General features: G+C 44.3%; 1 protein-coding gene across 1 annotated transcript in view; it reads right to left on the bottom strand.

Moving 5' to 3' along the window:
* Window positions 1–6256: 6256 nt before the first annotated feature.
* Window positions 6257–25027, bottom strand: part of notum2 (notum pectinacetylesterase 2) — a 53827-nt gene continuing 35056 nt past the window's right edge. The window contains exons 8-11 of the mRNA XM_087998079.1: window positions 21788–21888; window positions 21555–21702; window positions 16783–16830; window positions 6257–6896 (exon numbers count right to left, since the gene is read on the bottom strand). Coding sequence (XP_087854205.1) covers window positions 6593–6896; window positions 16783–16830; window positions 21555–21702; window positions 21788–21888 — 601 coding nt within the window. The 3' untranslated portion in view covers window positions 6257–6592. The remainder of the gene's footprint in view (window positions 6897–16782; window positions 16831–21554; window positions 21703–21787; window positions 21889–25027) is intronic.

Genomic DNA, 25027 nt, shown 5'->3' with positions numbered 1-25027 from the left:
CAGAAATAAGGTGGGTGAACTTAAGGCATGGATCTGTACCTGGGACTACGATGTTGTGGCCATCACGGAAACGTGGATAGAAGAGGGACAGGAATGGTTGTTGGAGGTTCCTGGTTACAGATGTTTCAGTAAGATTAGGGAGGGGGTTAAAAAAGGAGGGGGGGTGGCATTGCTAATTAGAAATGGTATAACGGCTGCAGAAAGGCAGTTCAAGGGGGATCTGCCTTTGGAGGTAATATGGGCTGAAGTCAGAAATAGGAAAAGTGCAGTCACCTTGTTGGGTGTTTACTATAGGCCCCCCAATAGCAGCAGAGATGTGGAGAAACAGATTGGGAAACAGATTTTGGAAAGATGCAGAAGCCACAGGGTAGTAGTCATCGGTGATTTCAACTTCCCAAATATTGATTGGAAGCTCTTTAGATCAAGTAGATTGGACGGGGCGGTGTTTGTGCAGTGTGTCCAGGAAGCTTTTGTAACTCAGTATGTAGATTGTCCAACCAGAGGGGAGGCCATATTGGATTTGGTACTTGATAATGAACCGGGACAAGTGATGGGCTTGTTAGTGGGTGAACATTTTGGTGATGGTGACCACAATTCTGTGACTTTCACCTTGGTTATGGAGAGAGATGGCTGCGTACAACAGGGTAGGTTTTACAATTGGGGGAAGGGTAATTACGATGCTGTAAGACAGGATCTGAGGAGCATAAGTTGGGAGCATAGGATGTCGGGGAAGGATGTCGTGGAAATGTGGAACTTTTTCAAGGAACAGATACGACGTGTCCTTGATATGTATGTACCAGTCAGACAGGAAAGAAATGGTCGTGTGAGGGAACCTTGGTTGACGAGGGAGGTTGAATGTCTTATAAAGAGGAAGAAGGAGGCTTACATAAGGTTGAGGAAACAAGGTTCAGACAGAGCAGTGGAGGGATACAGAATTGCCTGAAGGGAGCTGAAGAAAGGGATTAGGAGAGCTAAGAGAGGGCATGAAAAATCTTTGGCGGATAGGATCAAGGATAACCCCAAGGCATTTTATGCGTATGTGAGAAGCATGAGAATGACGAGAACGAGTGTAGGTCCAATCAAGGACAGTAGTGGGAGACTGTGTATTGAGTCGGAAGAGATAGGAGAGGTCTTGAATGAGTACTTTTCTTCAGTATTTACAAACGAGAGGGACCGTATTGTTGAAGAGGAGAGTGTGAAACGGACTGGTAAGCTAGAGGAGATACTTGTTAGGAAGGAAGATGTGTTGGACATTTTGAACAACTTGAGGATAGACAAGTCCCCCGGGCCTGATAGGATATATCCTGGGATTATGTGGGAAGCAAGAGAGGAAATTGCAGAACCGTTGGCAATGATCTTTTCGTCTTCACTGTCAACAGGGGTGGTACCAGGGGACTGGAGAGTGGCGAATGTTGTGCCCTGTTCAAAAAAGGGAATAGGGATAACCCCGGGAATTACAGGCCAGTTAGTCTTACTTCGGTGATAGGCAAAGTAATTTAAAGGGTACTGAGGGATAGGATTTATGAGTATCTGGAAAGACACTGCTTGATTAGGGACAGCCAGCACGGATTTGTGAAGGGTAGGTCTTGCCTTACAAGTCTGATTGAATTCTTTGAGGAGGTGACCAAGCATGGGGATGAGGGTAGAGCAGTGCATGTAGTGTACATGGATTTTAGTAAGGCATTTGATAAGGTTCCCCATGGTAGGCTTATGCAGAAAGTCAGGAGGCATGGGATAGAGGGAAATTTGGCCAATTGGATAGAAAACTGGCTAATCGGTCGAAGTCAGAGAGTGGTGGTAGATGGCAAATATTCAGCCTGGAGCCCAGTTACAAGTGGAGTTCCGCAGGGATCAGTTCTGGGTCCTCTGCTGTTTGTAATTTTTATTAATGACTTGGATGAGGGAGTCGAAGGGTGGGTCAGTAAATTTGCAGATGATACGAAGATTGGTGGAGTTGTGGATAGTGAGGAGGGCTGTTGTCGGCTGCAAAGGGACTGAGATATGATGCAGAGCTAGGCTGAGGAGTGGCAGATGGAGTTCAACCCTGCCAAGTGTGAGGTTGTGCATTTTGGAAAGACAAATAAGAATGCGGAATACAGGGTTAATGGTAGGGTTCTTAGTGAGGTGGAGGAGCAGAGGGATCTTGGGGTCTATGTTCATAGATCTTTGAAAGTTGCCAATCAGGTGGATAGAGCTTGTAAGAAGGCCTATGGTGTATTAGCTTTCATTAGCAGAGGGATTGAATTCAAGAGTCGTGAAGTGATGTTACAGCTGTACAGGACTTTGGTTAGACCACATTTGGAGTACTGTGTGCAGTTCTGGTCGCCTCACTTTAGGAAAGATGTGGAAGCTTTGGAGAGGGTGCAGAGAAGATTTACCAAGATGTTGCCTGGAATGGAGAATAGGTCATACAAGGATAGATTGAGAGTGCTAGGCCTTTTCTCATTGAAACGGAGAAGGATGAGGGGTGACTTGATAGAGGTGTATAAGATGATCAGAGGAATAGATAGAGTAGACAGTCAGAAACTTTTTCCCCGGGTACAACAGAGTGTTACAAGGGGACATAAATTTAAGGTGAAGGGTGGAAGGTATGGGGGGGATGTCAGGGGTAGGTTCTTTAATCAGAGAGTGGTGGGGGCATGGAATGTGCTGCCTGTGGGAGTGGCAGAGTCAGAATCATTGGTGACCTTTAAGCGGCAATTGGATAGGTACATGGATGGGTGCTTAAGCTAGGACAAATGTTTGGCACAACATCGTGGGCCGAAGGGCCTGTTCTGTGCTGTATTGTTCTATGTTCTATGTTCTATGTTCACTGTAGATCAGTGGTTAGTACTTCTGGAATATTGGAAGGATATTGTGAAACTTGAAAGGGTTCTGAAAAGATTTACCAGGATATTGGCAAGGTGGGAGGGTTTGAGCTACAGGGAGAGGCTGAACAGGCTGAGGCTGTTTTCCCTGGAGCATCGGAAGCTGAGGGATGACTTTATAGAAGTTTATAAAATCATGAGGGGCATGGATAGGATAAATAGACAAAATCTCCTCCCTGGGGTGGGAGAGTCCAGAACTGGAGGGCATAGGTTTAGGCCGAGTGGGGAAAGATATAAAAGGGACCTAAGGGGCAACTTTATCACGCAGAGGGTGGTACGTGTATGAAATGAACTGCCAGAGGGAGTGATGGAGGCTGGTACAATTACAACATTTAAAAGGCATCTGGATGGGGACATGGGCCAAGTGCTGGCAAATGGGACTAGATTAGATTGGGATATCTGGTCAGCATGGATGAGTTGGACTGAAGGGTCTGTTTCCGTGCTGTATATCTCTGTTACTTTACGTACAGGGTAAATGGATTGGCCATGGGAAACACTGGGATAGGGTGGGGGATGGGATACTCTTCAGAGTGTCAATGCAGATTCAATGGGCTGAATGGCCTCTTTCTGCACAGCAGGCATTCTATGACATCAAGAATAAACCATTTGGGACTGAGATGAGGAGGAAAGATTACTTAAATTTAGATTACTTACAGTGTTGAAACAGGCCCTTCGGCCCAACAAGTCCACACCGACCCACCGAAGCGCAATCCACCCAGACCCATTCCCCTACATTTACCCCTTCACCTAACACTATGGGCAATTTAGCATGGCCAATTCACCTAACCTGCACATCTTTGGACTGTGGGAGGAAACCGGAACACCCTGAGGAAACCCACGCAGACACGGGGAGAACATGCAAACTCCACACAGTCAGTCGCCTGAGGTGGGAATTAAAACCGGGTCTCCGTGCTGCCCAGAGTGTGGTGAGCCTGTGGAATTCACTCGCACAGAAAGCAGTCAATGTATTCCAGAAGGAGATGGGTACAGTTCTTAGGGTGAAAGGGATCAAAGGGTTTGGGGAGAAAGTATGAACAGGGGACTGAGTACGATGATCAGCCATGATGGTATTAGATGGCAGCTTCTACGTTAGTGGATGGTCAGCCCCTTACACAGAGGCTGTTTCCCTGGTTCCAGATCACCACATCCTCAGCCACAGCCAAAACCCTGTGAAATATGGTGAATTTTTTTATTCATTCATGCACAGGATAAGGGCATCACTGGCTCAGGAGCATTTATTGCCCATCCCTTATTGCCCAGAGGCAGTTAAGGCTGTGCGTCTGGAGTCACATGTAGGCCAGACCAGGTAAGGATGGCAGTTTCCTTCCCTGAAGGATGTTAGTGAGCCAGGTGGGGGTTTCTGATAAATGGAAATGATGTCATGGTCATCATTAGACTCTTTGTCCCAGATATTTTTGGAACTGTTTGGAGATCTCTGCCTCAGAAGGTGGTGGAGATGGGGGTCATTGAATAATTTTAAAACACAAATGGATAGGTTCTTGATCAGCAGGGGACTTCAGGGTTATCAGGGATGGATAGGAATGTGGAATTCTCAATACAATCAAATCAGCCAGGATTTTATAGAATGCCACAGCATCCTGAAGGGGCTGAATGGTCTACAGTTGGTGCTATTCCACATGTCTGTGTGTGACCACAGGGCCTGATACAAACGCTGACTGATCACCCTGGCTCCATCACTGGGGAAGGACTCCCTTCCAGAGTAGCTTGCTCTCTGCAGGATGATAGCTGGGTCATTCTCTTTCACTCTTTCCCTCCTTGTCCTCTGACTCCCCCACGATAATGGAACATGAGCAGCTGTCCATTGCTGCCTTGCAGATACTTTCATTTCTGTAAAGTTCCATTGGCCTCACTCTCCTGTAAAATGTGATCCCATTCAAAATCAATAACAGAAAACCACTCCTTCCCTGCTGCAGTGAATTTATTTTAAATGATATTACAACTAACAGCTCAGGTAGTCACAATGAGTTAAGTGAGCATATTAGGTTACAAATACCTTCACCTGATTACAGTCTAAGGAAGGCAGCATAGTTACTGAATCATATATGTTAATGCTTGTAAGTGATATCACATTGTGGTAATCATACAGAGCTCAGGGGGCTAGGCTGCTGGTTTCACAATGTAATGTTGAGCCAACAGTGTGGGTACAATCCCTCCCATGGCTGAAGGCAGTGTAAAAGCTCATGACTTGCCCATTATTTGACCTTCAGGTTAAACCCACTATCAATTAGTTCCCACTCTCATAAGAGAGCGAGCTGTGGTGGCTGTCACTTTTTCTAATGTTTGTTATTAGTGTGTGTAATTGGTATGGAGTAAGTTTCCAAATGGATATTGCTGGAGAAGCTCAGCAGGTTTGGCAGCATCTACTGCAAGAAATCAGAGTTAATGTTTTGGGTTGAGTGACCCTTCCTCAGTTCTGAAACATTAACTGTGCTTTCTCTCCACAGATGCTGTCAGACCTGCTGAGCTTTTCCAACAATTTCTGTTTTTGTTTCTGATTTACAGCAAAACACAGTTCTTTCAGTTTTTTTGTTTCCTAATGGATTTGGCTTTTCTTTAATGGTATGTAAGATCTCACCAAGGTCTCATTATGCTGATTTCTCCCACTGCCTCCCAGACTGATAAGATAAGTGACGCACAGATACAGAAGGATGCTGTTACAGGCTAAACCACTGGGCTCTTGGCTTCTGTTAATTTCAAGGCAACATTCTTTAATTGGAAAAGTAACATAATTCCAGGATCATTGCTTTAGAAACAGGTCAATGTTTTAATGGAATTCCTATTCAATCACTGACCATGCGAATGTTTCCCTTGTATGTAAACTTAGGAAAGATTGTTACTGGTTTATGGCATTTCAGGAAATAATTTTTCTTCAATTAAGGTAAATCCCATTTTTGACTGAACTTGATTGAATTGGATGTAGAGAATTCAGTCCTTTTTCAATTAAACATGTCATACTAAACCAGGAAAACAATGAATAAAATTAATTGGAATTATATTTTTCCTTGACTCTAAACGCAAATAGCAGCAACAAAATAGTTGGAAATGACAACAATGAATCTGTACTTTTAACCCCTTAACTGCTGGTTACATGATGTGGAGGTGCCGGTGTTGGACTGGGATGGGCAGAAGTCACATGACACCAGGTTCTAGTCCAACAGATTTCTTTGAAATCACAAGCTTTCAGAGCGCTGCCCCTTCATCAGACTTCACCTGACAAAGGGGCAGCTCTTGCAAAGCTTGTGATTTCAAATAAACCTGTTCACCTCGAGCCTGGTGTCATGTGACTTCTGACTGTTAGTTACAAACAGACTTGTCTTAATCATTAATAAAAGACGTGATTTAGTTTTGCTTATTTAATACCAGTAATTTATGGGTTGCTTTGATATCATTCTAGATTAGAAATGATCAAAGCCAAATACTCAACAAAAGTGAAGAATACAGTTTACAGAAATGTTAAGTACAAATTAAACCCATCACTTTTCACAAAAAAAAGGCACATTGACAGTAAAGGAGTTGAACCACATTGAACAATGCTAGGTTAAAAATATATTGTTATACTAAACTAGAATAGTTTCTAAATAACTGAGCATGCTAATTTAAAATTCCAGCTTTGTTAACCAAGCAATGCTGTGACTGAAATACAGGTTTGTTTTTACTGTAAATCTTCCTGCACAGAGGAAAACAATGAGATTAGTTTGAAGAGTTTAGCCTCCATTACTGAGCATTCCCAGCAAGTGACTGGGTTCCATTCCCAGCTGCTGTGCTATTCTCTGAATATCAAAGCCCATATCCATCAGCAGCTGAATCATGTTCACCTCTTGCCCTGTGACCTGATCGTGAAGAGCTGGGCACGTGGGGTTACAATGCGGTAACCGGCACTGATCAATGAAGTGAAAGGAGCAGTTTCTCACTGAGGACGTTGAGTTCCTGGTCTCTTGCAGACTGCGGTCCCAACACTGTAAAGCCCTATTCAAGGCAGCTCCTCTTACCTGGAAGTCCAGCCAGTTGCTAGAACAATAATAGAGGAGGATTGTTAGAATCATTGTCCATGCAGATTACTGCAGGTGCTGGAATCTATGCTGAAGACAAAAAGTGCTGGAGATCACAGTGGATCAGGCAGCATCCATCCAGGGAGAGAGAGCAAGCCAATGTTTTGAGTCATCACAGCTCTGATGAAGAGTCATCTAGACTCAAAACATTAGCTCTCACTCTCTCTCTCTGTCTCCGTGGATGCTACCTGACCCGCTGTCGTCTCCGTGGATGCTACCTGACCCGCTGTCGTCTCCGTGGATGCTACCTGACCCGCTGTCGTCTCCGTGGATGCTACCTGACCCGCAGTCATCACCAGCATTTGTTGGTTTCGTTCTTAAATTTATAGTCGTCTTTAGGTAGAGTTGGTCTTCCTTGGCTTTCAACTTTAACACATTGGTTAATGTGGCAAACTAAAACTGCTGCAGAAGTTTCAGGTAAACATTCAAGGTCAGTATTCCACTGCAGTTCTACTTTAGGAGTTCACTAATCATGAAGAATCATGAAGAATCGGTGCTTTGTTTCCAGGTTGGTTAGCTCAGTTGGTTGCATGGCTGGTTTATGATACCAACAGTGTGGGTTCAATTCCTCCACCAGCTGAGGTCACCACACTGGACTGTCCCCTTGCCTGAGATTTAACCATCACTAGCACGCGCTCTCTCTGTAATGAGGCTAAGGTAACTTTACCTTTATGTTTGAATCCAATTGTACAATTTAGTTTGAAATTATAACTAATCTAATTTACAATACAGCAATGTTTTGTGACCTTATGTGTAAGTTGTTTTTGGTATTTTTGCATTGAGAGTGGATTGAGAGTTAACACTCCCCTTATCATAGGGATTTAAATAAAGTGTGTAGTCAAGTGGATGAGTGCTTCTATGCTGACAATTTCCCTGGAGCTCCCCCCAAGTTGTGAAACTTCAGTGAAAACCCTGGAGAAATTAAACAGACAACTATTTGTCCAGCCTTTCCAGCAATCCTTCAGCCACGGTTGGCAGTAGTTTGAGAAAAATCCATGGAACCTCCATTATCCAAGAAACAAGTTGTCACAAAAATGTGTTAGGTTGTCAAACACGATCTGAAAAGTTAAATATAGACCAAATCCTTCATTACAACAGCTCTCTAAGAAAAGCAAGGGAAATCTGGAGCAGTTGGCTCAACATGTGCTGTCGAGAAATTACTGAAATTTATCACCGAGGACAGAGTGACTCAATACCTGGAGAATCTGCTGCTAGTCAGAGAGAACCATTATGCACTTGTAAAAGGTAGGCCATGCCTGATGAATCATACTGAATTTGAATGGCTGTGTAGTGGAAGGGGGAATGTTATTTATATAGACTTGCAGAAATGATTTGATAAAGTCCTTCCTAAAGACCATTGAAGATGTGTGACTTCAGCTACATTAGATGTTAGAAGGTATTTTCCATATTACTAAGAGCTGAAACCACTAACAATACAAACAGCATAATGGATCTGGGTACATAGAACAGGAAAATGTCATGGAATGTTAGAAAAAATACAGTATAAACATAAAGACTAGACTGTTACATCTTGGGGTAAGAATTTGCTTGTGGGATGTGGGTGTCACTGGCTTGGCCCAGCATTTATTGCCTGTCCCTAGTTGCCCCTTGAGAAGGTGGGGGTGAGCTGCCTTCTTGAACCGCTGCAGTCCATGTGCTGTGGGTTGACCCCACAATGCTGTTAGTGATGTTTAAATTAGATGAAGTCTTGCTTCGACTTGGCTATCACGTCATCACACTTTAAGAAGGTCCTGTGGCTTCATTCTCCTTTTGCGTTGGAGAGCAACTGTGTATTTACAGACACAGGCCTGACTGTAAAATGGAAATGGTGTCTTTCAGAGAGCAAGGGAAAACCCAGAATTCCTGATCAGTGAGGTTACCACATACCTTGGGAGTGTGTGACTTGAACCCCAGTCTTGTGGATCAGAGGTAGGGACACTACCACTACACCACAAGAGCTATTCCAGCAGGACTATATGCTTGCCTCCTTATAATGTATTTCCCACCATCAGGCAGCCTTTTACAGGTTGAAACCGAATTGGGGAAGGTGAGAGAATTGTGTGGGGATGGGGTCTTGATCATAGAGAGATGGGATCCTGATACCAGGGAGATCCAGATGATGGAAGCTCCCCTAGTGGTCTATCACAGGGTGGCAGAGGGTATCAGATGGTGATGTTGAGGGGAGGACATGGATGATAGACTGAGCTGACAGACTGAGCATGATGGGATTGTACCCATTTACTATTGGCACTCCTGTCCTATAGGTACTGCAGGAGAGGCACCGATAGCATGACCTCAGACCCATTGGTTATAATTAAAGTCACGTAAAATGAAGGTATGCACCCTCTTTTTCATATTTAAATCTCCATTCCAGTTTCTGTAAGTGGATTGGTTGCTCTCCTTAATACAGGAAGTGACTGTTTTGGAAGCAGGTTAAGTTCCTGCTTTAGATTTCTGCATTTTCCCTGCTGACCTGTTACCAAGCCACCCCTTTCTGGGAGTGAAAATTGAGTTTAAATATATTAGTTTACCATTTGTGTTATTTGATTCTGAATTTGCATTGGTGTTACATATTGTGGAACAGAAGCTGTTCTGTCGTGATCATGTTTAGTGTAAATGCAGTGCAAGATCCTTGGGTTTTGGGTAACTGTGCGATTGCTGGGATGATGGAGGGATATCAAGACAAAACTAATTGTCAAAAATGTGTAAATTATCTTTGGGACAATTTGTATGAATGTCCTTTAGGCTGATTGCACAACGTGAGTGGTAAAATATATTGAAATATTTCAATTATAGTGATCTTAAATTAATTTGACATTTTTCCCAGGTTCTTACTATCGAAGGTTCTTGCAAGAGCTATTAATTACTGACTGAAATTCCCAAAGAGACAAATATTATGATTAATAATGAGATTTAGCATTCTTACTTCCTTGACACCAAGTTTGAGAAAGGACAATGTGGGGTTACCTTAGAATAGGAATTAAACATGTTCAAATATATTCAGAGATGTGCACATGACAACAAACATAAACCATTAAAACATTTCCAGAATGTGACCTATCATTTTTAGCTGACAACATAATTTTACAGAGCTTCTTTTTCAAATAAAAAATGAACCAGATGTTTAAAGAATCAGGTTTACATTATTTTAAAACTGGACAAAAATGTTTGATGAGGTATCGGGAACTCCTTGCAGGTAGAGCTCAGGACTTCATCAACTCACTCCTCCCACACTCACAGCTCTGTCCCCAGGGAGAGCACTTGGCATCCTAGTGACCTCAACTGTTGTGGAAGTGCTGGTGTTGGACTGGGGTAGACAAGGTCAGAAGTCACACGATGCTAGGTTATAGTCCAACAGGTTTATTTGAAATCACAAGCTTTCAGAGCGCTGCTCCTTTGTCAGATGAAGTCATCAGAAATCTTTTGATTTCAAATGAACCTGTTGGATTATAACCTGGTGTTGTGTGACTACTGACTTTGACTTCAACTGATTTACCTTCTTTCCATGACCAATATCAACAAAATGGCCATTTTTACGTCCAGAATATTTCCCTCCTCTGCTCCTACCAGTGTTACTGAGACACTAGTCTGTTAGTTTGATGAATTCCTGTTGGGATTACTGGAATTCTCTCTTTGTAGGTGATCAGCCCCCTGTCACTCCAACCTGACTGGAAGGCTACATCCTGAAACGTCTTCCACACCAAGTCCTACACCATCAGTATCCTACTCTTACCAAGTCTCACAGCTGGGTAATCCAGTTTGAGCTGGGGTTGGAGAACAGGAAACTAAAATCAGGTGAGGCATCTCCAATACTTAATCTCCAGCCACTAACTTTCTGGCCCTGATTGTGTCTTGTAGATGCTACCCAGGATTTGAGGAGACAGGAGATGAGTTACTTGCTGCAGCATTCTCAGTCTCTGACCTGCTCTTGTAACTATTGTATTTCTGTGGCAAGGCCAGTTCAGTGTCAGGTCAATGGTCACCCTCAGGAAGTTGATAGTAGGGGATTCAAAGAACAACAGCAAAGAACAGTACAGCACAGGAACAGGCCCTTCAGCCCACCAAGTCTGTGCCAACACATGATGCCTTTCTAAACTAAAAACCTTTGGCCTTTATGCAGTCCGTATTCCTCTATTCCCTGCTTATTCATGTATCTGTCAAGATGCTTCTTAAACGTTGCTATTGTGTTCACACCTGCCACCCTCCCCCACCTCCTCTGGCACCATGTTCCAGGTACTTCCCACCCTCTATGTAAGGCACCTGCCTCTCACGCCTCCTTTAAATCTACTCCCTTTTTATCTTAAACCTGGGCCCATATTAATTGATACTTCTACCCTGGGAAAAAAGATTCTGACTCTCCATTCTGTGCATCCCTGTCATCATTTTGTAAACTTCTTTCAGGTCATCCCTTATCCTCCAATGTTCAAGTGAAACTTGTCCAATCTCTCCTCATAGCACAACCACCTGATGAAGGAGCATCGCTCTGAAAGCTAGTGCTTCCAATGAAACCTGTTGGACTCTAACCTGGTGTTGTGTGATTTTTAACTTTGTACACCCCAGTCCAACACTGGCATCTCCAAATCACTCCTCATTGCTAATACCGTCTAGACCAGGCAATATTCTGGTAAACCATTCCTGTAACCTCTCCAAAGCCTCCACGCCTTTCTGGTGATGTGGCGACCAGATCTGAACACAATATTCCAAATGTGGCCCAACTAAAGTTCAAAACAGCTGCAATATTCCATGATGGCAACATCACTGAACATCAAGGGACAATGGTTAGATTCTGTCTTATTGCATCGATCATTGCCTGGTACTGCCATAAATGGTACTTGCCACTGATCTGCCTGATCGTGCATGTTGTTGCTGGATCTTACCTGAGGAGTTAATGGCCAGTTGGATACAAGATTGGCTTAACAGTAGGAGACAGAGGGTGGTGGTGGAGGGTTGTGTTTCAGACCGGAGGCCTCAGACCAGTGGTGTTCCACTATTGTTCGCCATTTACATAAACAATTTGGATGAGTAATGGTCAGTAAATTTGCAGATGAACAAAACGTGGTGGTATAGTGGACAGTGAAGAAGATTATCTGGGATTAAAAAAGGATCTTGATCATTTGGGTCAATGTGCCAAGGAGTGGCAGATGGAGTTTAATTTGATAAATGTGAGGTGTTGTATTTTGTTAAAATAAACAAGGGTAGGAATTATACAGTTGATTGTGGAATAGAGAGACCTAATAGTGCAGGTAATAGTTCTTTGAAAGTTGCATCTTGGGCAGACAGAGTGGTAAAGAAGGTGTTTAGCATGCTAGTCTTTATTGTCCAGGCCATTGAGGATAAGAGTTGGGACATCATGTTGAGGTTGTACAGGATGTTGGTGAGGCCATTTTTGGAGCACTGTGTATAGTTCTGGTCACCCTCTATGGGAAGGATATTACTCAAATTGGATAGGGTTCAGAAAAGATTGACCAGGATGTTGCTGGAAATGGAAGGTTTGAGTTATAAGGACTGGCCGAATAGTCTGGTACGTTTTTCCCTGGAATGTAGGAGGCTGAGGGGTGACCATATAGACGTTTATAAAATCATGAGGGGCACAGATAAGGTGAATAGCAAAGGTCTTTTCCCTATGGTGTGGGAGTTCAAAACTAGAGGGAATATTTTTAAGGTGAGAGGTGAAAAATTTAAAAGGGAGCTATGGATCAATATTTTCATACAGAGGATGGTTCATGCGTGGAATGAACTGCCAGAGGTAGTGGTAGATGCAGGTACAATTGCAGCATTTAAAAAATATTTGGACAGGATCATGAAGAAGAAATTTTAGAAAGATTTGGGCCAAACGCATGCAGGTGGGGCTAGTTTAGTTTGGGAAACTTGGTCAACAGTAATGAGTTGGACTGAAAGGTCTATTTCTGTGTTGCATGACTCTATTACTCTATGAGTTGCAAATGGTACTGAACATTGTATAATCATCGGTGAACATCCCCATTTCTGAGTTTATGACAGAGGGAAAATCATTGATGAAGCAGCTGAAGATGGTTGGGCCTAGGACACTCCCCTGAGGAGCTCCTACAGAGATGTCCTGGAGCTGAGATGACTGACATTCAATAACCACGACCACCTTCCTATGTCTCAGGTCTGACTCCGGCCAGTTGAGAGTTTGCCCCCTGATACCCACTGATTCCAGTTTTGCCAGGGCTCTGTGATGCCACACTTGGTCAAATGTAGCCTTGATGTCAAGGGCTGTCACTCTCCCCTCCCCTCTGGAATTCAGCTCTTATGTCCATTTTTGAACCAAAGCTGTAGTGAGGTCAGGAGTTGAGTGCTCTTTGCAGAACCCAAGCTGAGTGTCTGTGAGTACGTTATTGATTATTAAGTGCTGCCTGATAGCTCGCTCAATGACCCTTCCTTCAATTTGCTTGATATACCCAGAGTTGTACATCCCGACCAACAAACTCTGCTCCATCAACTCCGGTGATTTCTTCTTGCTGACTCCCCCAGTGGCTGCTGTGCCTTTATCTCTTGCAAACTCCCTTCATAATTGCAGAAGACTTCTTAAAGTCATTCTGTTGAACCCACACAATGCCCCCTTTCTCTCCTGCCCTGCGATCACCTTTTATAAAGCACTCAGAGACCTTCCTCTTTCTGCAAAGAGTGTAGTATACATGTGATTGTTTTGATGAACAGAATTCATTTTCTATGACGCATTTTAAGCATCAAAATGAGCCTCGTGTCTTCCATTGAAGACCGTCAAAAATGTTTCAGGTTGATCTTGAAAAGTCAAAACTCTTTGATATTGTGGTCCAAAACTAATAACAACAGCACCAAATATTTACATGTAATGTAAATATGTAGACAGGCCAACAAGGAGCAAAGCCTCATTAGATTTGGTACTGAGTAATGGACCCGGCCAGGTGTTAGACTTGGAAGTAGGTGAGCACTTTGGTGATAGCGATCACAATTCTGTTATGTTTACTTTAGTGATAGAAAGGGATAGGTGAATACCACTGGGCAAGAGTTACAGCTGGGGGAAAGGCAATTAGATTAGATTACTTACAGTGTGGAAACAGGCCCTTCGGCCCAACAAGTCCACACTGACCCTCCGAAGAGCAACCCATCCAGACCCATTCACCTACATTTACCCCTACACCTAACTCTACGGGCAATTTAGTATGGCCAATTCACCTAACCTGCACATTTTTTTTTGGACTGTGGGACGAAACCGGAGCACCCGGAGGAAACCCACGCAGACACGGGGAGAATGTACAAACTCCACACAGACAGTCACCTGAGGCGGGAATTGAACCCGGGTCTCTGGCACTGTGAGGCAGCAGTGCTAACCACTGTACCACCGTTCCGCGATTATGATGCGATTAGGCAAGATTTCGGAAGCATAGGATGGGGAAGGACTGCAGGGGATGGGGACATTAGAAACGTGGAGCTTATTCAAGGAAAAGGTCCTGTGTGTCCTAGATAAGTATGTACCTGTCAGGCAGGGAGGAAGCTGTAGAGCGTGGGAGCTGTGGTTTATGAAGGAAGTGGAATCTCTGGTCAAGAGGAAGAAGGCAGCTTATGTTAGGATGAGATGTGAAGGCTCAGTTAGGGCGCTTGAGGATTACAACGTAGCCAGGAAAGACCTAAAGAGAGAGCTCAGAAGAGCCAGGAGAAGATATGAGAGGGTGTTGGTGGATAGGATCAGGGTAAACCCTAAGGCTTTCTATAGGTATTTAAGGAATAAAAGAATGACGACAGTAAGATTAGGGCCACTCAAGGATAGTAGTGGGAAGTTGTGTTTGGAGTCAGAGGAGATAGGGGAAGCACTAAATGAATATTTTTCAACAGTATTCACTCTAGAAAATGACAATGTTGTCGAGGAGATTACTGAGATACAGGCTACTAGACTGGGGGGGATTGAGGTTCACAAGGAGGAGGTATTAGAAATCCTGCAGAGTGTGAAAATAGATAAGTCCCCTGGGCCGGATGGGATTTATCCTAGGATCCTCTGGGAAGGCAGGGAGGAGATTGCCGAGCCTTTGGCATTGATCTTTACATCATCATTGTCACCAGAAATAGTGCCAGAAGACTAGAGGATAGCAAACGTGGTTCCCCTGTTCAAGAAGGGGAGTAGAGACAACCCCGGTAATTATAGACCAGTGAGCCTTACTTCAGTTGTTGGTAAAGTGTTGGAAAAGGTTATAAGAGATAGGATTTATAATCATCTAGAAAAGAATAATTTGATTAGGGATAGTCAGCACGGTTTTGTGAAGGATAGGTCGTGCCTCACAAACTTTATTGAGTTCTTTGAGAAGGTGACCAAACAGGTAGATGAGAGTAAACCGGTTGATGTGGTGTATATGGATTTCAGCAAGGGGTTCGATAAGGTTCCCCACAGTAGGCTATTGTACAAAATGCGGAGGCATGGGATTGAGAGAGATATAGCAGTTTGGATCAGTAATTGGCTTGCTGAAAGAAGACAGAGGGTGGTGGTTGATGGGTAACGTTCATCCTGGAGTCCAGTTACTTGTGGTGTACCGCAAGGGTCGGTGTTGGGTCCACTGCTGTTCATCATTTTTATAAACGACCTGGATGAGGGTGTAGAAGGGTGGGTTCGTAAATTTGCAGATGACACTAAGGTCGGTGGAGTTGTGGATAGTGACGAAGGATGTTGTAAGTTACAGAAAGACATAGATAAGCTGCAGAGCTGGGCTGAGAGGTGGCAAATGGAGTTTAATGCGGACAAGTGTGAGGTGATTCATTTTGGTCAGAGTAACCGGAATGCAAAGTACTGGGCTAATGGTAAGATTCTTGGTAGTGTAGATGAGCAGAGAGATCTCAGTGTCCAGGTACACAGATCCTTGAAAGTTGCCACCCAGGTTGACAGAGTTGTTAAGAAGGCATACAGTGTTTTAGCTTTTATTAATAGAGGGATCAAGTTCCGGAACCATGAGGTTATGCTGCAGCTGTACAAAACTCTGGTGCAGACGCATTTGGGAGTATTGTGTACAGTTCTGGTCACCGCATTATAAGAAGGATGTGGAAGCTTTGGAAAGGGTGTAGAGAAGATTTACTAGGATGTTGCCTGGTATGGAGGGAAGGTCTTATGAGGAAAGGCTGAGGGACTTGAGGCTGTTTTCGTTAGAGAGAAGAAGATTGAGAGATGATTTAATAGAGACATATAAGATAATCAGAGGGTTAGGTAGGGTGGACAGGGAAAGCCTTTTTCCAAGTATGGTGACGGCGAGTACGAGGGGGCATAGCTTTAAATTGAGGGGTGATAGATATAGGACAGATGTCAGAGGTAGTTTCTTTATTCAGAGTAGTAAGGGTATGGAATGTTTTGCCTGCAACGGTAGTAGATTCGCCAACTTTAAGTACATTTAAGTCATCATTGGACAAGCATATCAACCAACATGGAATAGTGTAGGTTAGATGGGCTTCAGATTAGTATGACAGGTTGGCGCAACATCGAGGGCCCAAGGGCCTATACTGCGCTGTAATGTTCTATGTTCTATGTTCATTTACAACTCAGACTAGAATATTCACTGCAATCTTGCAAAATTTAAATTCATTCATTTAACATAATTTGTTACTTCACTTTAGTGAGGCAATGATTAACTGAACTGAAATGATAGCCTGAAGTTTAAAAATAGCGCGACAGTACAGGCCTAATCTCCTGTCGAACTGCATTGTGGAATGTATGAGTGATCGAGTGCAGATGTGCTCTGACAGAAACAGCAGAGGAAATAAATGTCCTCTGGAAACTGTTTAATGAGCTAATTCACCACAGAAGAATACAAATCCAATGCTACTTTGTGCAAGTTTTCAACTTATTTAACATTTTAATACCTTACCTTTTCAAGATCATGGTGTGTGCAAGACATGCTGGGGCAAAAACAGCTCTAAAATAGAGAGAATTCGAATTATCTACAAATATTATGCAATAAACCTTAAAACAGTATATAGAAACACTCAAAATATATTGTTCCTTGCTAAGGCATCTTAGACAATGTCAAATGAAATGACCATGTGTGTTCTACACCGTTTGAGTGATATCAGGCAAACTGTTGCTGTTGCAATCTGCAGAAAACAGCTAACTCATATTTTAAGTTTTTTCTCATGATGCAACTACCCAAGACTTTTCAAGTTCGAGTGACAGCAGATGAATTTTGAAAAAGAGATTGCAAATTTTTCTAATGAGTACTTTGTGGTTATGTCAGTTGTGTCGAAGTCTCCAGCAGTCTGTGATGGTAGATTCTGGGCTGGTGATTCACAGTAGCATTTACCCTTCATTATTGAGCAAACTGTTCCTCAGAATATTAAACTGAAAAAATCGATGTAGTCTCACAGCGAAAATGGTCCTAACAACTGTCGAGATACTTAATGTTCAACAGCAGTGTCCTCTTCAGTTCGCTAAGTGCTATTCCTCCTCCAAACAATACCAGGCAGCTAAGGTAAAGACAGATTATTGCATTCGGGAACTGAACACCATGCTCCAGGTACAATGAGAGATCGACCCCCTATTACCTGTTGGTCCAGGCTAAGCCAAACCTCTACCTCATAAAGAAAGGCCAATACTATGGATGCTGGGAATCTATAAAATGTTTGTTTCTATCTCCTACTCTTCCAGAACTCCAACATTTTCTAAACACTTCTTTCTCAAAGAAAGTTTGAGGTAACTTTTTTTGCAAGAAGTAATTCTGGGGGTAGGTGGTCATTCAAAAAGACTTATCCCAAAACGTCAGCTATACTCAAACCTGCTGTTGTTTCTTTACAGTCTGTTTGCAATTATCTGATCACAGCCAACATCTGGTGCTCTGGGAATGTTTCAGCATGTTCTGTCAATCCCTGATGAGGCTGAGGAGTTGACATCCCTTTGGCCTGTGCACACAATAGAAGGGATTCTCTTCATTGCATCCATTGATACAACAGAACTGAAACCTGTAACATCTCTCACATCCCCATCTCCCCCAATCTCTTTCTGAAGATGCCAGGGAGCACAGAGACTCCCTTTTACATTGACCAACTTCAGGAGCTTGGAGCCAGTTCATAGATTGCTGTTGTTCAGTTTTGCAAAATCTGACAACAGCATTAAGTCAAATATCCCATGATCAGACGAAAGGTCTTGCAGCTCATTGGAATCAACTTGTTGTTTCTCAAGACAGAAGCCCCATTCTCAGCTGCTAACTTATTTCCCCAGAACTACGTGAGTGTTACTGACAGGAGACACATTCCTGCTGACCAGGCAGGGGCTCACTAGATGCAATAAGAAGTGGTCCAGCTCACTCCCCCTAAACCCACCTACCCCAGGAGCCACTGTTCACTCTCTGATGCTGGAGCTAGGTTCAGGTGGCCAAGGGAAGTGCAAGTTATTGGCTAGACAGGAATCAGTTATAATAAAAGTGAATCACTGAGTAGTTACAACACTGAAGGAGGCCATTCAGCCCCTGTACCAGTTCTATCCACTAGTGCCTGACTCCTCCCTTTTCCTCATATCATGCACACCATTTCATTACAAATAAGGGTGGTACGTGTATGGAATGAGCTGCCAGAGGGTGTGGTGGAGGCTGGTACAATTGCAATATTTAAGAGGTATCTGGATGGGTATATGAATAGGAAGGGTTTAGAGGGATATAGGTCGGGTGCTGGCAGGTGGGACTAGATTGGGTTGGGATATCTGGTCAGCATGGACGGGTTGGACCGAAGGGTCTGTTTCCGTGCTGTACATCTCTATGACTCTAAACCCTCATGAATGCCTCAGTGAAGGTACACTATTCCATTCTCATGTATTCAGACAGGCCTAGAGTTCACTAAGGTTCTGTGGTAGATACAATGTTGAAGAAATAGTCCTTTCCAGAAAACAATGGGATGATGGAGCAAACTGGGGATCCAATGAGAGCCCATTGTTGGTTGGAGGCTTTCACATGCCCCTCAGAAATATGTCCAAGTCCATTTCCAAATGAAGGTCCTGCTCATGTTCTACTTTCTGCATCTCCACCTCAACCTCCCAGGAATTTCCATCAACAATGTCTTTGGAAGTTATTGATATCACAGAAAGTGGCAAACTTGTGGGATATCCTCAGCGCTTATCAATAAGGACAGTTCCAGATCCTCAAAACCCTCAACGTTTGTCACAGTCACAATATCACCGTGGTGGCCTTCAGCTGGACACGTTGTCCTTGGTAACAGAGTGTGAGCATTGCTAGGAGTGGCCAGATTTCTTCAGGATAAAGGCGTCATGGCAAAACTGAACAAATCTGGATTTTCCAGGTGGGGGTGCTTGGCACCTCACCACAGGCAAACATGAATATTATAGGGAAGCCGATCGCTGGATTGTTAACCCAGACACCCAAATAATATTCTGGGGACCTGGGTTCAAATCACTGTCATGGTGGAATTTAAATTCAATTTTTAAAAATCTGGAATTAAGAATCTAATGGTAACCATAAATTGATTGTTGAAAATAAACCCATCTGGATCACTGATGTCCTTTAGGGAAGGAATCTCCATCCTTACCTAGTCTGGCCTACATGTGACTCCTGACCCACAGCAATGGGGTTGACTCTTAACTGCCCTCTGGGTAATTAAGGATGGGCAATAAATGCTTTATTGCTGGAACAGCACAGCAGGTCAGGCAGCATCCAGGGAACAGGAGATTCGACGTTTCGGGCACAGGCCCTTCTTCAGGAATATGTCACCTGCCCCCTTTATGGCATCTTGAGCCAGCCAGTAGGGTGATGAACATAAACAGTTATTCTGCTGCAGCCGTATTGTTGTGAGAAATTGGATGAACTCTCGGGTTCTATGAGTTATCTGATGGGTTGGTTACTGGGACGGTCCACCTAACCTCCACATTGTCTCCTGAGCTCGGTGCTGGGAGAACATTCCTGAAGAAGAGCCTGTGCCCGAAACGTCGAATCTCCTGTTCCCTGGATGCTGCCTGACCTGCTGTCCTGTTCCAGCAATAAAGTTTCAACTTTGATCTCCAGCATCTGCAGACCTCACTTTCTCCTCAATAAATGCTGCCTAGCCAGTGACACCTTTATCCCATGAATAAATAAAAAATATTCTGGGAGTGGCTGTACTTACTCTGACCTTCTCCACTGGGCCTGACTTATGTCCAGAACAGCTCCCTCCCTGGTCAGACTAGATATGTACAATTCCAGAAAGTTCTCCTGCATATATTTATAGCTTTAAATTAAGGGGGGGTAGATATAGGACTGATGTTAGGGGTAGGTTCTTCACTCAGCGAGTCGTTAGTTCATGGAATGCCCTGCCAGTAACAGTAGTGGACTCTCCCTCTTTATGGGCATTTAAGAGGGCATTGGATAGGTATATGGAGGATAGTGGGTTAGTGTAGTTTAGGTGGGCTTGGATCGGCGCAACATCGAGGGCCCAAGGGCCTGTACTGCGCTGTATTCTTCTATGTTCTATGTTCTATGTTCTATATTGAAGGGATTTGTCCCCTTCTGTGCTCATACTCTATGGAAAGGATTGACTGTCAAACCCTAAAATATGTCACCTGTCCCCTTTATGGCATCTTGAGCCAGCCAGTAGGGTGATGAACATGAACAGTTATTCTGCTGCAGCCGTATTGTTGTGAGAAATTGGATGAACTCTCGGGTTCTATGAGTTATCTGATTGGTTGGTTACTGGGACGGTCCACCTAACCTCCCCATTGTCTCCTGAGCTCGGTGCTGGGAGAACATTCACAGCTACAGAAAGAACTGACCCAACAGCAGAAGCTGGAACAATTCTTCAACAGCACCTTCAGTACAGTGTACCCTTCTCACACAGGGCAGCATGGTGGCTCAGTGGTTACCTGAGCCCAGGGTCCTGGGTCCTGGGTTCAATTCTACCCTCGAGCAACTATCTGTGTGGAGTTTGCATGTTCTCTCTGGGTCTGTGTGGGTTTCTTCCAGGTGCTCTGGTTTCCTCCTACAGCCCAAAGATGTGCACATTAGGGTGGATTGGGAGAAAGTGAGGACTGCAGATGCTGGAGATCAGAGCTGAAAATATGTTGCTGGAAAAGCGCAGCAGGTCAGGCAGCATCCAGGGAACAGGAGAATCGACGTTTCGGGCATGAGCCCGAAGAAGGGGTCAGGCCGAAATGTCAATTCTCCTGCTCCTTGGATGCTGCCTGACCAGCTGCGCTTTTCCAGCAACACATTTTCAGATTAGGGTGAATTAGCCATGCTAAGTTGTCCATAGTTTATTGGGAAGTGTGGATTAGCCATAGGAAATGTGGTGTTATGGGGACTGAGATCCGAGTGGGATATTCTTCAGATGGTGGGTGCAGACTCGATGGGCCAAATGGCCTTTTTCCACCCTGTCGCGATTCTATCTACATGATCCATCAATTCATGTGAGGGCCAGATGTTATCTTGTTGCCTCTCTCCTCCACCTCACATATCTCCTCCTTTTTACACCCTGGAGTACCCTGTAATAATAACTCAAAACCATTTCCTGGAGTTTGAGGCAGGCAGAGGAGTACCTTGGGCTATGATGATACATTTAGAATGGGAGTCACTTGTTTGCACCATTTAGATATCGGACTTCCCCATTCTCACTGATTAGCATGATCTCCCACCCAAACACAAATACTTAAAATTGTATCATTACTCACGTTACATCCCGTAATGAGTTTCTCAGGTCTCTGCCCAGATTCTGGATATAATTCCATTGGCTTTCTGTGAGGGAGTGACTTCCCAGTTGAATATTCTCCATTTTCAACTGCTCTTCATCAAACAGCCACTGGACCACAAACACGGGGGCTGCAACAGGAGCAGATATTAGCTAGATCAGCTACTCCAGCCTCCGACAGGTTCAGAAATCTGCAAAGTTTCAAATTTCATTTACATTTTAGGAACGGATACATCCTGTAGCCAAAGAAGCATTGCCACTCTTCTCCTGGTCTATAACGCTGTCTGCATCTCTCCGGAACAACACTATTCCACATTCTGCACAGAAAGATCCCATTAGCTCACTGTAAAACTTCAGAACAACTGTTGATATTCATTACCACATTTTGAACCATTTTAAAAACTCAAACTCACCATTCATAAACACAATCAACACAATAATAACGACAACTAACATCTCATCTTCATTTTTCACTTTGCTGTTGCAATTTTGAGAGCAATAGCAATTTGGATGGAGGTGTGGGAGGTTGAATTTCCCGCAGTTCCAATCATTGGCTTGGAATGCGTCAATCTAGATTTATACAGGCTTGATGGGCTGAATGGTCTAGTCTTCCTATTTCTGGAACAGTGAGGACCTTCAGCCCCTACAGCCACAGCTTCATTTCAACAGAAAGCTCAGGGGAATGATTGTCTCCCAGTGGGTGGGTCAATACTATAGGGGCCTCACACATTTACAGTGATGTCGAACCCAGCAACATAAAAGCAGTTACAAACTGTCCACTCAAGGTCAAATACGAATTCCAATCTGGTTTCCCTGCATGAATTTACCATAGATGGTATTGGACAGGAGGGGATGCTGATTGGATAGGGGCTGATGGGATTGGGACTGATGGGATAGGGACTGATGGGATTGGGGCTGATGGGATTGGGACTGATGGGATTGGGGCTGATGTGATTGGGGCTGATGGGATAGGGGCTGATGGGATTGGGACTGATGGGATTGGGACTGATGGGATGGGGCTGATGGGATGGGGCTGATGGGATTGGGGCTGATGGGATTGGGACTGATGGAATTGGGACTGATGGGATTGGGCTGATGGAATTAGGGCTGATGGGATTGGGACTGATGGGATAGGGGCTGTTGGGATTGGGGCTGATGGGATTGGGGCTGATGGGATTGGGGCTGATGGAATTGGGACTGGTGGGATTGGGGCTGATGGGATTGGGGCTGAGGGGATTGGGGCTGATGGGATTGGGGCTGATGAGATTGGGACTGATGGGATTGGGGCTATTGGGATTGGGGCTGATGGGATTGGGCTGATGGGATTGGGACTGATGGGATAGGGGCTGATGGGATTGGGGCTGATGGGATTGGGGCTGATGGGATAGGGGCTGTTGGGATTGGGACTAATGGGATTGGGGCTGATGGGATTGGGGCTGATGGGAAAGGGGCTGATGGGATAGGGGCTGATGGGATTGGGGCTGATGGGATTGGGACTGATGGGATAGGGGCTGTTGGGATTGGGACTAATGGGATTGGGGCTGATGGGATTGGGGCTGATGGGAAAGGGGCTGATGGGATAGGGGCTGGTGGGATAGGGGCTGATGGGATTGGGACTGATGGGATTGGGGCTGATGGGATTAGACAAGGGGGTGCTGATGGGATTGAGACTGATGGGATTGGGGCTGATGGGATAGGGGCTGTTGGGATTGGGACTGATGGGATTGGGACTGATGGGATAGGGTCTGATGGGATTGGGATTGATGGGATTGGGACTGGATGTTTAAGAAGGAAATTGAAGGGAAAGTTAGAACAAGGGAAGTCAAGAAAGACAACTGTATCAATGAGGCAGAAAACTCAGAAAGGGATCATGCTGTAAGGTTGAGTGAAATATGGGTTGATGGGAAGGGTGAGGGCAGTAACAAATTAAAAATACTATATATGAATGCACGAAGCATTAGACATAAGATGGATGAGCTTGAGGCTCTTTTGGAAATTGGCAGCTACGATATTGTGGAGATAACGGAGATGTGGCTTGAAGTGGACAGGGCCTGGGAAATGAATATTCAAGGCTACACATGCTATCGTAAGGACAGACTGACGGGCAGAGGGGGTGGGGTGGTCTTGTTGGTAAGGGAGGATATTCAGTCCCTTGCGCGGGGCGACCTAGAGTCAGGGGATGTAGAGTCAGTGTGGTAGAGCTGCGAAATACTAAGGGTAAAAAGACCCTCTTGGGAGTTATCTACAGGCCCCCAAACAATAGTCTGGATGTCGGATGTAAATTAAATCAGGAGCTGAAATTGGCCTGTCGCAAAGATGTTACTACAGTTGTTATGGGGGATTTTAACATGCAGGTAGACTGGGAGAATCAGGATGGTATTGGACCTCAAGAAAGAGACTTTGTGGAGTGCCTCCGAGATGGATTCTTAGAGCAGCTGGTGCTGGAGCCGACCAGGGAGAAAGCAATTCTGGATCTGATATTGTGTAACAAACCAGAATTGGTCAGAGACCTCGAAGTGAAGGAGCCATTGGGAAGTAGTGACCATAATACAATAAGCTTCAATCTGCAATTTGAGAGGGAGAGGGTACAATCGGAAGTGACAATATTTCTGTTGAATAAAGGGAACTATGGAGCAAGAGGGGGGAGCTGGCCAAAGTTCAATGGTGCAATACCTTAGCAGGGATGACAGTGGAGGAACAATGGCGGATATTTCTGTGTATAATGCAGAAGTTGCAGGATCAGTTCATTCCAAAAAGGAAGAAAGATCCCAGGAGGAGGCATGGGCGGCCGTGGCTGACGAGGGAAGTTAAGAAACATATAAAGTTAAAAGAGAAAAAGTATAACACAGCAAAGATAAGTGGGAAAACTGAGGACTGGGAAGCTTTTAAAGAGCAACAGAGGATTAGTAAGAAGGAAATATGCAGAGAGAAAATGAGGTACGAAGGTAAACTGGCCAATAATATAAAGGAGGATAGTAAAAGCTTTTTTAGGAATGTGAAAGGCAAAAAAATGGTTAAGACTAAAATTGGGCCCTTGAAGACAGAAACAGGGGAATATATTACGGGGAACAAAGAAATGGCAGAAGAATTGAACTGGTACTTCAGATCTGTGTTCACTGGGGAAGACACAAGCAATCTCCCTGAAGGACCTGAACTTAAGGGAATTTATATTTGCCAGGAATTGGTGTTGGAGAGACTGTTAGGTCTGAAGGTTGATAAGTCCCCGGGGCCTGATGGTCTGCATCCCAGGGTACTGAAGGAGGTGGCTCGGGAAATCGTGGACGCGTTGGTGATTATTTTCCAGAGTTCGATAGATTCAGGGTCAGTTCCTGCGGATTGGAGGGTGGCTAATGTTGTACCCCACTTTTTAAGAAAGTTGGGAGAGAGAAAGCAGGAAATTATATACCAGTTAGTCTGACCTCAGTGGTGGGAAAGATGCTGGAGTCTATTATAAAG

The sequence above is a fragment of the Chiloscyllium plagiosum genome, unplaced genomic scaffold, assembly GCF_037043375.1.
Source record: "Chiloscyllium plagiosum isolate Xiang-an unplaced genomic scaffold, Cpla_swu_hap1 HiC_scaffold_20, whole genome shotgun sequence".
Taxonomy (NCBI): domain Eukaryota; kingdom Metazoa; phylum Chordata; class Chondrichthyes; order Orectolobiformes; family Hemiscylliidae; genus Chiloscyllium; species Chiloscyllium plagiosum.
The sequence above is the reverse complement of the archived record's forward strand: the minus strand, read 5'-3'. Positions and strand labels throughout refer to the sequence as shown.